Raw genomic sequence first — 15,673 nt, forward strand, 5'->3', positions numbered from 1 at the left:
AAAATAATGACAGACACTTATCCGTAGCCCTAGACACAAATCTGTTTAGTGCCGCTATCTTGCCGTTGAGGCTTTGGACTTCTTTGACATTCTTTGGGGGTGCCATCTCGATTATGGTACAGATCTTGTCTGGGTTGGCCTCTATACCCCTTTAAGACACCATGAACCCTAGGAACTTTCCTGCCGTCACTCCGAAAGCACACTTGCCTGGGTTGAGTTTTATGTTGTAGGAGCGAAGGGTGTCCAATGTTTCCTTGAGGTCTGTTAAATGATCTTCCTCCCTTCGGCTTTTCACCAACATGTCATCAATATAGACTTGAACATTTCTCCCAATTTGCTATGCGAACATCTTGTTCATGAGCCTCTGATACGTTGCGCCTGCGTTTTTAAGGCCGAAGGGCATTACTCTATAGCAGAAGAGACCCTAGTTGGTGACAAACAAAGCTTTCTCCTGATCGGCTTTGTCCATTCTAATCTGGTTGTAGCCTGAAAAGACATCCATGAAGCTTAGCAACTGGTGTTGTGTCGTGGAGTCTACAAGGATGTCAACCTGTAGGAGGGGATAACTATCTTTCGAACACGCTTTGTTTAGGTCGGTGAAGTCTACGCACATCTTCCACTTGCCGCTGGCTTTTTTGACCATTACCACATTTGCCAACCAGTCGGGGTAGTAGACTTGCCTAATGAAGTTAGCTTCTTGTAGCTTACGGACTTCCTCCGCTATAGCTTGGTCCCGCTCAGGGGTGAATACCCTTTTCTTCTGTCGGACAGGTGTGAAGGCAAATGACACATTTAACTTGTGTTCCATAACAGACGGATCTATCCCTGGCATATCCTCATGGCTCCAGGCAAATACGTCCTAGTTATCCCTAAGGAAAGTTGTCAGCACTTAGCGAACCATCGGGCTGGCAAGGGTACCGATCCTTGTTGTTCGGTCATTTCTGGAGTCGTCGAGGGGTATCTCTTTAAGCTCCTCCACGAGTTCTGTTATCATCCGATGCTCTTCTATATTCATGGCTTGGAGGTGGTCATCCATCTCCATCATCGCTATGTAACATTCACGCATTGCCACCTGATTTCTGCACAACTCTCCTACTCTATGATCCGTAGGGAATTTGATCATCAAGTGGTAGGTCGAGGTTACTACCTTCCATGAGTTGAGGGTGGGCCGTCCTATGATAGCATTGTAAGCGAACGAGTAGTCGACCACAAGGAAGGTTACGTCCTTAGTGATCTGTTGGGGGTAGTCGCCCACCATCACGAATAATGTGACTGCCCTAAGGGGGAATACCCGTGTTCCTCCAAATCCAACAAGCGGAGCGTCCGTCGAAATCAATCGTTCTTTATCTATCCACATTTTTTGGAATGCTAGGTAGTAGAGAATGTCCGCCGAGCTGCCGTTATCAACCAAAATTCCGTACATATTGTAATCTCCTACCCGTACGCTAACCACGAGTGCATCGTCATATGAGTGGTGAAGACGTTGGGCGTCTTCTTCTGAGAACCCAATGATGGGATTTTCCATCCGATGTATTTTTGGCATGGAGCCGGTTAGCTGAACGTTCTGAACCATCCACAAGTACGTTTTCCTTTTTGGATGACCCAGTGGCCGCCATGCCCCTACTATCATTCTTATGTCCCCTATGGGTGGCTTGGGCCACTCATACTGCCGCCGAGGGGCCTACTCTTGCGACTGGTCTGTCTGATCCTTATTGACAAATCTTTGCAACTTTCGTTGTCATATAAAGGCTTTGATCTGTTGCTTCAGGTCGTAACAGTCTGATGTGTCGTGGCCGTGATCGCGGTGAAACCGGCAATACTTTTCTCTAGGCCTCTTATTAGGATCTCCTTTTAGCTTGCCGAGAAAGGTTAGGGCTCCTTCATCCTTCATTTGCATTAAGACTTGGTCGATTAAAGCATTAAGCGGGGTGAAATTCATGAATTTCCCCGTAAGGGGTTTGCGCCTGTCCTCCCGTTGTTCTCCGATCCTTCCCCTTTTTGGTCCTCTGTCCTGTCGTGTATCTTCCTGTCTTTCCCTCTTTTTGGGCCTCTCTTTTCGAGCCAGCAACGCATCTTCTGCGTTCATGTACTCCGTTGCCCTGTACAGCACATCCGACATAGTTTTGGGGTCATTCTTGTATAAGGAAAACAGGAACTCACCCTTTTTTCAGTTTGTTTGTGAAGGCAGCCACGAGTATCTTATCGTCCGCTTCGTCAATCGAGAGAGCCTCCTTGTTAAAGCGGGTTATGTAAGACCTCAGCATCTCATCCTCTCGCTGCTTGATATTCATCAAGCATGCGGTGGACTTTTTGTACCTGTGTCTGCTGATGAAGTGCGAGGCGAACTGGGTGCTTAACTCCTTGAAGGTGCTGATCGAGTTGGGCGTCAGCCTGCTAAACCAGACCTTTGTAGGGCCCTTTAACGTGGTGGGGAAAGCTCTGCACATGATTTCGTCTGGTACCCCCTAAAGATGCATCAAGGTCTTGAAAGATTCCAAGTGATCCAGCGGATCTTTGTTCCCGTCGTAGTTTTCCACCTGCGATATACGAAATTTTGGCAGAAAAGGGAAGGAAGTGACGGGTGCCGTAAATGGCGAATCCGTTCAGTGGACCAAGTCATCGAGATCGCTCGACACTCGTCCCTTGAGAGCGTTCATCATAAAATCCATCCGTTCTCTCATCATCTGCATCTCCGCCATAATGTGTGGCAGAGTCGTATCAGTGGTTGATGGACGGCTCATGTCCTGCCTTTCTAGCCTGCTTAGGGCATTACTCCCTTCCGACCCCTCTTGGTCTCTCCGTTCAGCACTAGTACCTTCTTGGTCTTCCCTTTGATTATTCAGTGCTGCGTTCTTCTGGCGCAGCTGTTCTTCTAGATCATGGTTTTGTTTGGTGAGGTATTCCACAGTAGCTGCGAGAGTTTGGACCTGTCTCTCAAGGGCAGTTGTGGGTGGTTTCTCTTCTTGTATGTTATTAGTGGTTGCCATCGAGCGAGTGAGCACCATGAAACTCTTTTTTCCGGGAAGCGATAATATGGCTTACAAATCGCAAGGAAATTCCTACAGACGGTGCCAACTGATGATGCCGAGAAAATCACCAATGAGTCACACGACCCTCGCGCACTCGAAATAGTCCCAGCACAATTGAAAAGAGAAAACCTTAAGAGAGCATCGATGTAGTACCAGCCAAAGACCCTCTGAATGTTAAGTCAAAAAAACCTTTCTACAACTCTAGAGTGCCAGAGTTGGGGGGGGAATTATGCGTTTCTGTTTTCTGAGGGTCCTTGGGCTTTTATAGTAGCGTAGAGTCGAACTTCTCATACTTGTGTAACAAGTCTGTTCCTTATAAGGAAGATCTTCATTAATACGCGCATATTCTAGAATTCTTTTCCTTCTCAAATTCTATTTGCATTGGGACTCTATAAACTAAGGCTAATCATGTACCGCAAGTATTTTTAGCTTAGGGTTTCTTGGAAACCACATAAGAACAAATCGGATGGCACATGGCTATTCAATCCGTCCACCATACTTCCGTCTATACGCAATCTGTCACCTTCATTATATAATATATATTACTATTGGAGGCCTCTTACAAGTTAGGGGCCTTAGGCGGTGGCCTAAATGGCATATAGCTTTAGCCGGCACTAGATTTGATAATGGAGAGAGCACTGGTAATGAAGGAGAACATTTCCTTTGCCAAAAAGAAAAAAAAGAAAAAAAAAAAGGGAACAAGTCTATTGGGAGTGTAAATGCAATTATGAATTGATGTGTACAACACAAAGAAGTAGGTCCCATATATTGCGGATAATTACAAAAATGATACCCTAACTCAATTCTCAGAAACAACCAAAATTTGTTTCCAATTTTCATCACCCAAACTCAATTTTATAAGTTTGAGTGAAAATTGAGTTATGGGAACTTATCCAAACAACTTGAATTCTAGTGGAACCCATGGATTTTGAGAATTGGGTGATGGAAATTGAGTTTTGAGTTATGGAAACAGCTAAACCAAACACTTCGAAGACAATGTGTACATAGTGAGAGGGTTGTAATATATAAGGATTTTGTGGCCATAAAATTTTATAAAAAAAAAATATATATATATATATATAAGGATTTTGTATGCTTAGTAGTTGTGGGTAGATAGTAGATTGTTAAAAAAAGTTATAGAGAGAGGCGGTGATTGATTCATTGGGTCTGAATTCCTCTTGCTTAGCGGACAAGGACAATGTGAGCATGTATTGTATGGTCGGTCTTTGGTTTTAATAAAAACTGGACCCAACACATACAATTTGGTTTTTGCAAAATTACAATTCTTTTCCGACAAAACATAAACATTAAACACTTAAACAGAGAGAGAGAAATATGGAAATACCTGTAAATCTGTAATGTAAATGAATGCAGTGAAGGGAATTAGGATATAGGGAAATTCAAACAAGTAAGCACAAGCTGATACGCAAACACTAGAAGAATTGGATAAGATGTAGCCAACTCTAAGTGTATTTCTTCTTCTTCTTCTTCTTCTTCTTCTATTAAGGGTGTCAGTGTTATCGCCATAGTGAGTGAACTAAGCTGGGTCTCTCTCTTATGCTCGTGGTTTGTGGGTTTGGGAATTTTTGGGGGAGAAGGAATTATTGCCACCGGGTAAAATTCAGACTTGACTGTATTACCTAGTTATTATTTATTTTTTTTTTTTTATATATATTTCTCATAACTATCATTACTTATAAAACGATTATACATTTATTTATGTTTTTACTTTTATAATTATAACAAAATTATTTATGAAATTATTAATTCATCATATATGAGTTCAACCCTATTCAAACCAAAAAAACTAATTAAGAACCAATTTCCATTCAAATTTTATGTTTGATCCAATTTTTAAAATCATACACATTGTGTTACTTACAGAAAAAATTATTTTTTTTAAAAACTATTGCTATATGGTATAATAAATATCGAATACTTTTTTATTTTATATGTGCCTTACAATTAAGCAATGGCTAGTTGAAATTTATTTGTTTTATTTTTACCTTTTTACTGTTTTTAGTACCTGATTTTTTTTTTTTTCGGTGGTTAGTTTTTCTTTGAATTTTGTTAAGTGATGCTAAGAGAGCTTATGAATCTAACAGGAATAGGAGAGCTCATTTAAAATGCTCATTAATCTCCTATATAAATAAGGTGGTAGAGAAAGAAAACCCTAACCCTAGAATGCTTCGTATGATTTTTTTTTTTTGAAACTCTAACCTCCTCCTACATAAGAAAGAGATCTTGTTGTGATTCTTGTGCGCCTTTGGGTTTTGTAACCAAGCAAAGTCTCTTGCACCAATAATTAAATTTCTTATTGGTATTTTTATGTGAAGCTGCTACAAATCAACTACAACAATCAAAAGGGTTGCTGTGAAATTTCAACCCAAAAACCAAACCCACAAAAAACACTGTCAAAATATGGAGATTAACCCAAATACTCAAAAGAAATCAATTCTAAACATAACAAAAGAATAAGATAGAAAGAAAATCTCAAGCACATATGAAAGCAAATAAAAAAGAAAGAATGTTGCTTTGCCAAGTTAAGTTTAAGGTTTCGAGGTGATAATTGCTAGGAGGGAAGAGAGTCCTAACAAGAGTCTCTCTCTCTTTTTTTCTCAATCCTTACATTTTTTTTTTTTTTTTAACGTGAGTCTCTCTTCTTCTTCTTCTTCTTCTTCTTCTTCATTTTTTTTTTTTTTTTTTTGAATCCTAAAGTGAAATTTAGTTTAGGGTTTGAGGAGGGAAGAGAAAGTCCTAACAGGACTCTCTCTCTCTCTCTCTCTCTCTAAATCCTAAAGTTTTTTTTTTTTTTGAAACCTAAAGTGAGTTTTTTTTTTCTTAAATTCTATCGTGAGGTCTAATTAAAAAAAATTATAATTATTTTTTAATCTTCGGTGGTTTTATATTATATATAGATAATATTAAGTTTTTATTTTTTATTTTTACACGAGTCTTTCTTTTTCTTTTTGAAACCTAAAGTGAGTCTCTTTTTTTTTCTTTCTTTTTTTCAATTCTAACATGAGGTTTAATTAAAAAATTTATACTTATTTTTTTAATCTTCAGTTTTATATTATATATAGTTGATAATAATGATATAATAAGCCCTAAAAATTTCAACAAAAAGTCAAAAGTTACGGTTACATATAAGGAAATTAGATGTCAAGGGATTTTTTAACACTTCCAAAAATTCTAAAACATTACCCCGTACCAAAACACCACCTCATTTCATTCCCCAATCATTTACTTACCGAACAAAACAAAAGCAACTCTTACAAAGAGTGAAGACTGAAGACATTAAACATTATCAAATATGGTTGAAATTCTTTATTCCCTTTATCTTAAATAAATGTGGTAATTAAATGAGAATAATAATAAATAAATAAAAAACTATAAACAATAAAGAGAGCAGAAAGGTAAAATGATATATTAAATAATCCTGAAAAACACATTGAAACAAAGTCATTACATTTCAAAACTTTTTCTCGAGTCATTGTGTCCTACCCTCCTAAAGATCGTTCGTGCTTACTTATCAGGTTCTTTTGCTTCTTCAAATTCAATTCCTTCAGTTTAAATACAACAGAGACAAAATACGACATGAAGAACTAGTCGGCAATAAACTTCTAAAGCCTTCAAAATGTACCAAAATTTCTCATAATTTAACCTTTCTAGTGCTTCTTAATTGATAATAATTTTTTGTATCAATTGATAGTTTGTGAGAAATCAACTTGATTCTATAATGCATATTACTTTTTGACAAAACTCAATTGTTTTCGGTTGATATTATCTAAGTGGATTAGTATCACTCCAACATTTCCTTCTTCAGTCCACTTAATTGATTCCCTCTCCAATAGCTTCAAAACCTATCAAAAAAAAATCAAATATATTTACCAAATATTGCAATGAAAGCACAAGGCCCAGGAATGAGAACGATGAAATAGATAGATAGCACAGAATAATTTTTCTTAAAGGAGGATTCAAGGTGCTTCAAGATTCGAAAACATGCAGTTTATTATATTTTAAACACAAGTTGAATTATATGACTAGCATTAAAATATATACTTATGCGTGAGTTTAATAAGATTGANTTTTTTTTCTTTTTTTTTTCTTTTTTCTAACACTGAGGTTTAATTAAAAAAATTTTAACTTATTTTTTTAATCTTCAGTTTTATATTATATATAGTTGATAATAATGATATAATAAGCCCTAAAAATTTCAACAAAAAGTCAAAAGTTACGGTTACATATAAGGAAATTAGATGAAGGGATTTTTTAACATTCCAAAAATTCTAAAACATTACCCCGTACCAAAACACCACCTCATTTCATTCCCCAATCATTTACTTACCGAACAAAACAAAAGCAACTCTTACAAAGAGTGAAGACTGAAGACATTAAACATTATCAAATATGGTTGAAATTCTTTATTCCCTTTATCTTAAATAAATGTGGTAATTAAATGAGAATAATAATAAATAAATAAAAAACTATAAACAATAAAGAGAGCAGAAAGGTAAAATGATATATTAAATAATCCTGAAAAACACATTGAAACAAAGTCATTACATTTCAAAACTTTTTCTCGAGTCATTGTGTCCTACCCTCCTAAAGATCGTTCGTGCTTACTTATCAGGTTCTTTTGCTTCTTCAAATTCAATTCCTTCAGTTTAAATACAACAGAGACAAAATACGACATGAAGAACTAGTCGGCAATAAACTTCTAAAGCCTTCAAAATGTACCAAAATTTCTCATAATTTAACCTTTCTAGTGCTTCTTAATTGATAATAATTTTTTGTATCAATTGATAGTTTGTGAGAAATCAACTTGATTCTATAATGCATATTACTTTTTGACAAAACTCAATTGTTTTCGGTTGATATTATCTAAGTGGATTAGTATCACTCCAACATTTCCTTCTTCAGTCCACTTAATTGATTCCCTCTCCAATAGCTTCAAAACCTATAAAAAAAAAATCAAATATATTTACCAAATATTGCAATGAAAGCACAAGGCCCAGGAATGAGAACGATGAAATAGATAGATAGCACAGAATAATTTTTCTTAAAGGAGGATTCAAGGTGCTTCAAGATTCGAAAACATGCAGTTTATTATATTTTAAACACAAGTTGAATTATATGACTAGCATTAAAATATATACTTATGCGTGAGTTTAATAAGATTGAGGAGGTGACTTTGTTCTAGGGAGTAGCCTAGCATGAAAAAAGGTGAACGACAGAAAAAATAGGGTTCAAAAGCAATATTCTAATGCTGGACAGTTCAATCATCATTCCGAACTTCCATTTGAATTTGTCAGATTCAAAACTTGCTTTTCACATCATTACATTAGCCCAAGACAGTTACTAATTGGAGAAGCACTATCTCCACTAAGATGAACTAAGATTAAACAAATCAACCAATCTCACCTGACGTCTACGAGACCCTTTTGTGAAATCTTCGTCATTTGTCTCAATGACGACTTTAAGGTCCTTGATAGCTGAAAGGAAAGACAACGCAAATCATTCCAGGCAATGTAAAACAATTCTCTAGTGAGTTATGACTGAGAACAATTACTTACATGGGATGCGTGAAAATGAAGAAATATGACACTTCAGAAGACGTAACGCCTCCTTGGCACCATGGTCATGCAAGTCAAGCAAAATTTCATCTTGTGAATCCACATTTCTGCTAATGAACAAAACAAAAAGAACACTATCATATGGATGCTTATGAAACCCCCCATCCCAAACAAATGATAGGAAAAAAAAAAAAAACACAGCCTAAATAAAAAGACAATCACCTAGATTCTAAAATCTTTTTACTGGATTCTTCATCTGCTTCACGAACCTTTTTGTGAAAAAAATGTCCCTGCCATTCCAGGAGCATTCACAATAAAAACTATTTAAAATCCTGTTTAAAATTCTCATTTTTTATTTCAGATGGAAGACACATATCTGAAACATCTTCGTGTATATGAATGGTTCAATATAAGCCATAATGAAGAGCAGTGTGAAATAAAATCAATTTGTGACAGTGTTTTAAGTCACAAGAGACTGGATGAACTAAGACAAATCAAACACCGTTGCTTAAGCCTCACCCAAACACATATATGACATAGTGACAGTAATATGGAATTCTTACCTGTTCTAAAAGTTTTTCTGCTCGAACGTGATCCCCCTTGGCAAATGCATCAACAGCCTGACAAGGAATGATACCCTTAATTTATAGTGAAGAAAACTGGATAGAGAGCATAAACAGGAAAATGTAAAAGGTGACCTACAGCTTTATAATATTCTGTCATGACACCCCTATACTCCTGGACAGATTTACGAAGAATCTGGTAGTTTTCCTCTTCATCCACATCTACAATTCATAGCAACCTCTAAGTATTGAATGTAATTCAAACTCAGAAAAGACGTAAACATAAATTTAGAAAATAACTGAGCTATGCAACATCTAAACAACTGATATTTATAGATTTACGCAAAATCATGTATATGCCCAGATGACAGAATAGACTTGTTTTTATGGCCTTCTACTTACAAACCAATGCCACCTTTTTCCCAAGACATATAAACTAGAAACCCGTAAGATCATTCCCTTTAAAGGTTGACAGACAAATGATTCAGCACAAGAGCCTAGCTTTGTGAGAATGTATATGTGACATATAATCTAACTGAAGCAACAAAGCCACAGAAAAATAAAAATCTAAGGCCACATCGGAGGTCAGTGTGTAACCTTATTCAATTTCTTTTTCTTGATAATTAGTGATAATGTATTCTAACATAGAAAGATAATCCACAATTATTTCAGCATCATTCAAGAGATCACATAAACCTGCCAGTATTTCTAATCAGAGCTCATGTGAAAGGAACATCTACAGAAAGAACTTGACAATTTATTTTCATTAATACAGGAAAATATACCAACCAAGACCACAGTGAGCAAGCACACAAGTCCATTAACAGGTAGAACATCAGCTCTATTAGTTTTTAGAGCGTCTGTTTCTAAATGTTCTGGACCTTCTACAAGCTCCATACAATATACTCAGGGCATCAAGTTCCCAGAAAACATAGTGCATACCATCTTCATGATCTCTCCGTAAGTATGTCACAGTTTTCTTGTGATCTACAAGAAAGTCCATTGGAGGTCCATCCACCAGTCGCCATGATGCTTCAGATCTCTTTGCTGCATTTGTTGTTCTACGAACTAATTCATTAGATCTCTCTGGAGCATTAAATAAGGCAACCAAAACTTCCTTTGGAGATCATTTCTCTCTCTAAGTTGTCCAGGTGGTTCTATTCCATTTTTAGATGAAATTCTATTTCCATTTCTGCATGAATGCAAACAAAGTTTAAGAAAAGACCTAGAATAGAATGTGTGAATTACCTAAAAAACCTCCCCCACTTCCCTTTAAAAATGAAGTAATAATATTAATACCAAAACAGTATGTTCACTAGCTACTATAAAAGGGATGTAACGGAAACAATCAAACCGTCCAGGATGATTTACATACTGTAGCTTTCTTTGATGTGAAAGTACTTCCACTTCTGGACTCACGTCCCTAAACTGAAAGATAAACTCAAAGGAGAAAGAAAAAAAAAATATCAAACTACAATAAATTGCTAACTTAATAGCAAATACATTTTTCTTTTCTTTTTACATAAAGGCAAATATTTGAATTGAAGACCTACCAAACCCCACTGTTTTCCACCCAAGAGAGAACACCTAGGGCAGTTCTATTTCATTTTAAATTAAGCAAAAGTGTTAGTCAATGTAAGGCAATGCAGGAAAATTGTATACAAATAAAAAGAAGGAAATGTATGTTTTATGGGATACATCATTAAAATACTTATTGCAACAAACAGGACAAGCAAAAATACCTATTCTTAAACAATTACACTGCAAAACAAGACAAAAAAAATAAGGCCAGAATGGCAGTTGATGATTCCATGTCTTTTCACAAAGATTCGTGTTCAAAGATGCAGCAGTTACACTCTTTATAATTACCTAAAACATAGAAAATGAACACACGCCCCTCGAAAATAAGGACTGAGTGTCTCTTTCCACTGATCCTCAAACAATGAAAATAAACAGCCTCTTCAGCATAATCTGACATTTCAACTAGCCAAATGATACACCTATATATTCCAACCAAGATTATAGCTAAGTCATGTCCAACCAAAAATTACATCCAATGAAAAACTTGTAGTTTATAGAACTTGTTTCTTCCCTAATTCACATATCCATAATTCCATCAGATATCATATCATATACTATATATAATAGCAAAAGCTTTCTCCTACAATTAATGCTGTGTTGCCACAAAGGAAAAAAACCTATCTAACTTTCAGCCACGCTCACAATTAAAAAGCAATAAATTATAGCATTTTACAATGTCAAAACATGTTTAATAGTTTCTCAATATATAAAAAACCAACCAGTCAAAATACAGAAAGGCATGAGATTCAAAGGTAGAGAGGGAATAGACAGAGTTCATAAGAGGGACAACCATTTCGGTAAAACCCAAAAAAAAAAAAAACTGGGATAGAGAGAGAGAGGGGGGGGGGGGAGTTCACTAGGTCATATGCCCGCCAAAGTCCAATCTCCCACCGGTAAAGTTTTATTTTTTTTCATGAATATAATAGTCATCATCTTTTCTCTCATTATCAAGGATAATATTGAGATGAACAGACCAATTACACTATAAAATCAACACAGTATGCAAAAATGAAGAATTTTCAACCTCTGCAGAGTAAATATTTACATTAAGTTCACTTTGCATAAATCAAAGTCAAATGATAAGTATTGCTCAAGATTTATTTTCTTTTTTAATTGGAAAGTTACACAAGCACCTGTTGAGTTCATTTTCTTTACTTATCAAAAAAAAAGGGAGGGGGAGGAGGTACCATTTGAGCTAGAGTTCATTGGCAATCAAGTTGAAATCCCTATGGCTAAAGAAATGCATAATCAAATTTAATTTCAGATCATTTCATTATCAAATCACTTCATGAATTTCTCATGCCTCTGAATCTTATAAGCTTATAAAAGATTAGCCAGTTTCTTATAAAATATTAGAATGGATCCTTAAAGCATTCCATGAATTTCTATTTATAAAAAGGAGGCATATAAAATCTAATTGGCCACTGAATTCTAAAAATATTGGCAATCGCACTAACCTTTTCAGTACATTCACCAACAAAATTGTTCTTTTTGCCTACAGTCACTGCAGCTAGATCAAGTAGTTTCTCCATGCTCTGAATGGTTAGAGGAAAAACAGAAATTGTAGTTTAGAGATGCTTTTTAGTTTTTATCTTAAACATATCATAGCAATAACATGCAGATGAGAAAATGGCATATATGTCATTAAAGAAAGTTAGAAACAACATGTATTTTCCCAGGAAAATTAATTCACTATCTATTTACTTCAAATGACACTCTGTCAAGTGTCAAGGATATATAACTGTCAGGTATTAGCAGAGAGAATATAAACATGCATTGTTTTAAAAGGAAAAATATAAATTGTAGTCCTTATTGATACTTTATAAGCCATAGTCCTTATTAATACTAAAAGCTAATACATATAGAAAGGTAAAATGATGATGCCAAGCTTCCTTGATTACATAGAAAACATTTTCAAAGCATAGGTGAATTAATATGAAGCCAAACAAGATTAATGGCATGTTTGGATGTTTAAAAAAGGAGGGGGAGTAGTGTAGAGGGAGAGAGAGTAATGCAATTATCTTGTTTGGAAGTTTTTTAAAGAATGAGGGGGAGGGGTTTGGAGGAGTTTGGAGGGGTTTGGACTCCCTCTAGCCCCCCAATTTTAGGGGGGGGGGGGGGGTGTTGTTCAAGCTCCCATTTCTTAAATTATCTCTTCTAGTGCAGAGAGAACTTCTTGTCCAGCAGTCTTCATTTGACATAGAATCACAAGCAACAGTTACTCTTACAGGGATACTTATCTCCTTTACCTAACAAAACGAAAACCCCTCTTACTTTTTAAATAACAACTAGTCTAGTAGTCTCTCTTTTTAATTCATGCCTGGTATTCCATAAAAGGCCATAGATAAACTGGGGGCTCTATCTGTATCATATGCTATACAAGGATCTTAAGAGAATTGAGCAGTTCCTTAAAAAGGCCTAAGCTCTGTGGCTCTTGGTTCTGCATAGATTTTTTTCAGGCCTTTGGCTCACCGGGGTCACCATGGAGCCCTTGGACCTTCTCGGTCTATCTAGTCTATCCAGTTCAATTATCCTTAAACTGCCAACAATATCAGCAAGATTAGAAGGTAAAATAAGACACGCTTTAACATTAATTTTTCAAAGAGGAAAGAAGCAGCAAATAATTGTCAACCAACTCTATAAAGCCCTCCAAAAGCAAGATAGTTCATTCTAATAAATCGTTATTGAGATGTGGCATCACAGAATCACAATTTACCAAAGAATGGATATTTCTTAAGTGAAAGCAATATAAACAGGACAACATGCATACCTGCTGCATATCAAATCCACAATTATCTGCATATTCATTATGAAGCCTGGTTAGTGGCTATGTAAAACACAGTAGGAACATCACTATTTCCAATTAACATCAATTAATTACACTATTAGACAGAATGAATAGTCTACCAAGAACTTGTCGAATCACATCCCTATCCAGCTGGAACCCATCGCCAAGCATTTTGAAAAGAAAATCTTCCATTTCTTGGTGTAAGCAATCATACTTTGGAGAGCATGACTTAGCTTCAATTTCCCAAAGTTCAGACATTGGCATCACCTTCGAGTCCAGTTTGAGCGGTTTCCTCCCCATATAAGATCCATTTACTGGTGGTGTGGACTTGATATAATCTTTACCAAGTATGCTCGAAACCATGCCTGCACAAACTGGACGAGATTTTGGCTTTGAAGCTCTGGAATTTCTTCCAGTCGCTTTATCCGACTTCTCAGAAAAGTTACCACAGGATGATTTAGGAGATTCATCACCCTTCGCCTCACCGTTAGATGCGTAAGTAGCTGCGCTAGAGGTGCTTCCCTGCATGTCATACAAAATCTCACCAGCCAAATCTGCATTCCGGCCTGCCTTGCAATATGCAGTAGCTATATCATCAAGAGAAAATGTAGGACCAAATGCATCAAGCAAACCCTTCAACACTTGTTCCTCACCATCGTATTTTGGTACATTTGAACCAGATGCTTCCATATCAGTAACCCTTCACAGCAAAAGAGGGAAAAAAAAAAAAACAACGTAAAAATACAGAAGGCAAAAGTATGCTTTGATACGTTATGTTTGAACTGGTAGACATAAGCCACAGTTGAAAGGTTCAAAATAGAAGCTCTTAATAGAAAAGTAATAAAAACAAAAGCAAAGCTGCAGCATCAATAACTTACATACAAAGCTAACTGCTCAAAGCAACAGACAAAACATGGTGACCTTTCTTTCACTTTGATTTTAATCAAGTAATAAATAGAAAAATATATAATGATCCAAAGGGCATATATATATTCATGTGGACTGGAGATAATGAAATGAAAGAAAGTAACCAAAGATAGGACAGCGAACAATAACAACAACAACAACAAAAAATAAAAAACAAAGAACCTTAGCAGACACAGACACAGACACAGTCCAAAAATTTCGGGGCCGGCCACATCACATGTACTCTCAAATTTATCATTTTTGCATTTATTTCATTTCGTTAATCAAGCATTGTCATAGAACCTTAGCAGAAAGCAACCAATATTATATCTATATATATATATATTGGGTTATGTTTTATTATAAAAATGAACTAAAAACCCAAGTTGAAAATGAGAAGCAAAACAAGGAGTAAAGTCAATAGTAATCGAATCCAAACTACCAAAAATCTTCACTTACCGGATCAAATTGTGAGTTCAAAGACAGCGTTTGAAAGAAAATGTGATCCAATAATCGGAGTTTTCTTATGAATTTCAAAACTCTTGGTTACACTGAAGTACAGTATGAGAGAGAGAGAGAGAGATTACTTGTTGGTAATGAATGTGAGAGCTGAGAGTCAGGTCATGAGGTTTGTGATATATTTATAAGGGGGAAAATGGAAAAAAAAAAAAAAAAAAAAAAAAAAAAATGAATAATTGATGAATGAAACAAATGAATGATGAGTGGGTTTTTGTTTAAAGAAATAGAGAGGTGCTTTTGGCGCCTCTCTCAATTTCACAAATCAATCACGCAATTTGCTTTATTGGTTGTGGGAAAATAAATGTAAGAATTTGAGATATTATCTCTCTCACTCTCACCCACTCCCCGCTGCTTTCCGCTTTCCCCTTCTTTTATAAGTTTCCCAAATTGAGACCTGAGAGTGGGACTTAAGTTGAGAAGTAGGAGATAGGGGTAATAGCGTTATTTCAGTGCAAAATTTTTTAGAAACTATTTCAATGCAAAATTAGTGTTAGGCTTAACTTCTCTTTTTTTTAGTAAGTAGGCTTAGGCTTAGCTTATTTTCCATGCCTATTTAGCTATAAATAAAAGATAAATACACAGTTATGGCAGGCTTGTTTTCTTGTTTAAATAATATCCCTATCACCAAAAAAAATACAAAATAAAATAATGGTGAAAAGACTTTTATAGTCTGTTTAGATTGAGGGAGAGTAGAGTGTCAAATTCCTTATC

General features: G+C 35.8%; 1 protein-coding gene across 1 annotated transcript; it reads right to left on the reverse strand.

Moving 5' to 3' along the window:
• Positions 1-7,531: 7,531 nt before the first annotated feature.
• Positions 7,532-15,357, reverse strand: LOC111989993 (putative nuclear RNA export factor SDE5). Its single transcript, XM_065759577.1, is given in 13 exon segments — positions 7,532-7,989; positions 8,454-8,524; positions 8,606-8,715; positions 8,828-8,895; positions 9,169-9,225; positions 9,308-9,390; positions 10,111-10,290; positions 10,293-10,360; positions 10,544-10,596; positions 12,207-12,284; positions 13,520-13,545; positions 13,657-14,237; positions 14,903-15,357. Coding segments are annotated over 12 exon segments (1,482 nt in total). The 5' UTR covers positions 14,228-14,237; positions 14,903-15,357; the 3' UTR covers positions 7,532-7,872.
• Between the last annotated feature and the right edge of the window lie 316 nt (positions 15,358-15,673).

The sequence above is a fragment of the Quercus suber genome, unplaced genomic scaffold (assembly GCF_002906115.3).
Source record: "Quercus suber isolate HL8 unplaced genomic scaffold, Cork oak 2.0 scaffold_333, whole genome shotgun sequence".
Lineage (NCBI taxonomy): Eukaryota > Viridiplantae > Streptophyta > Magnoliopsida > Fagales > Fagaceae > Quercus > Quercus suber.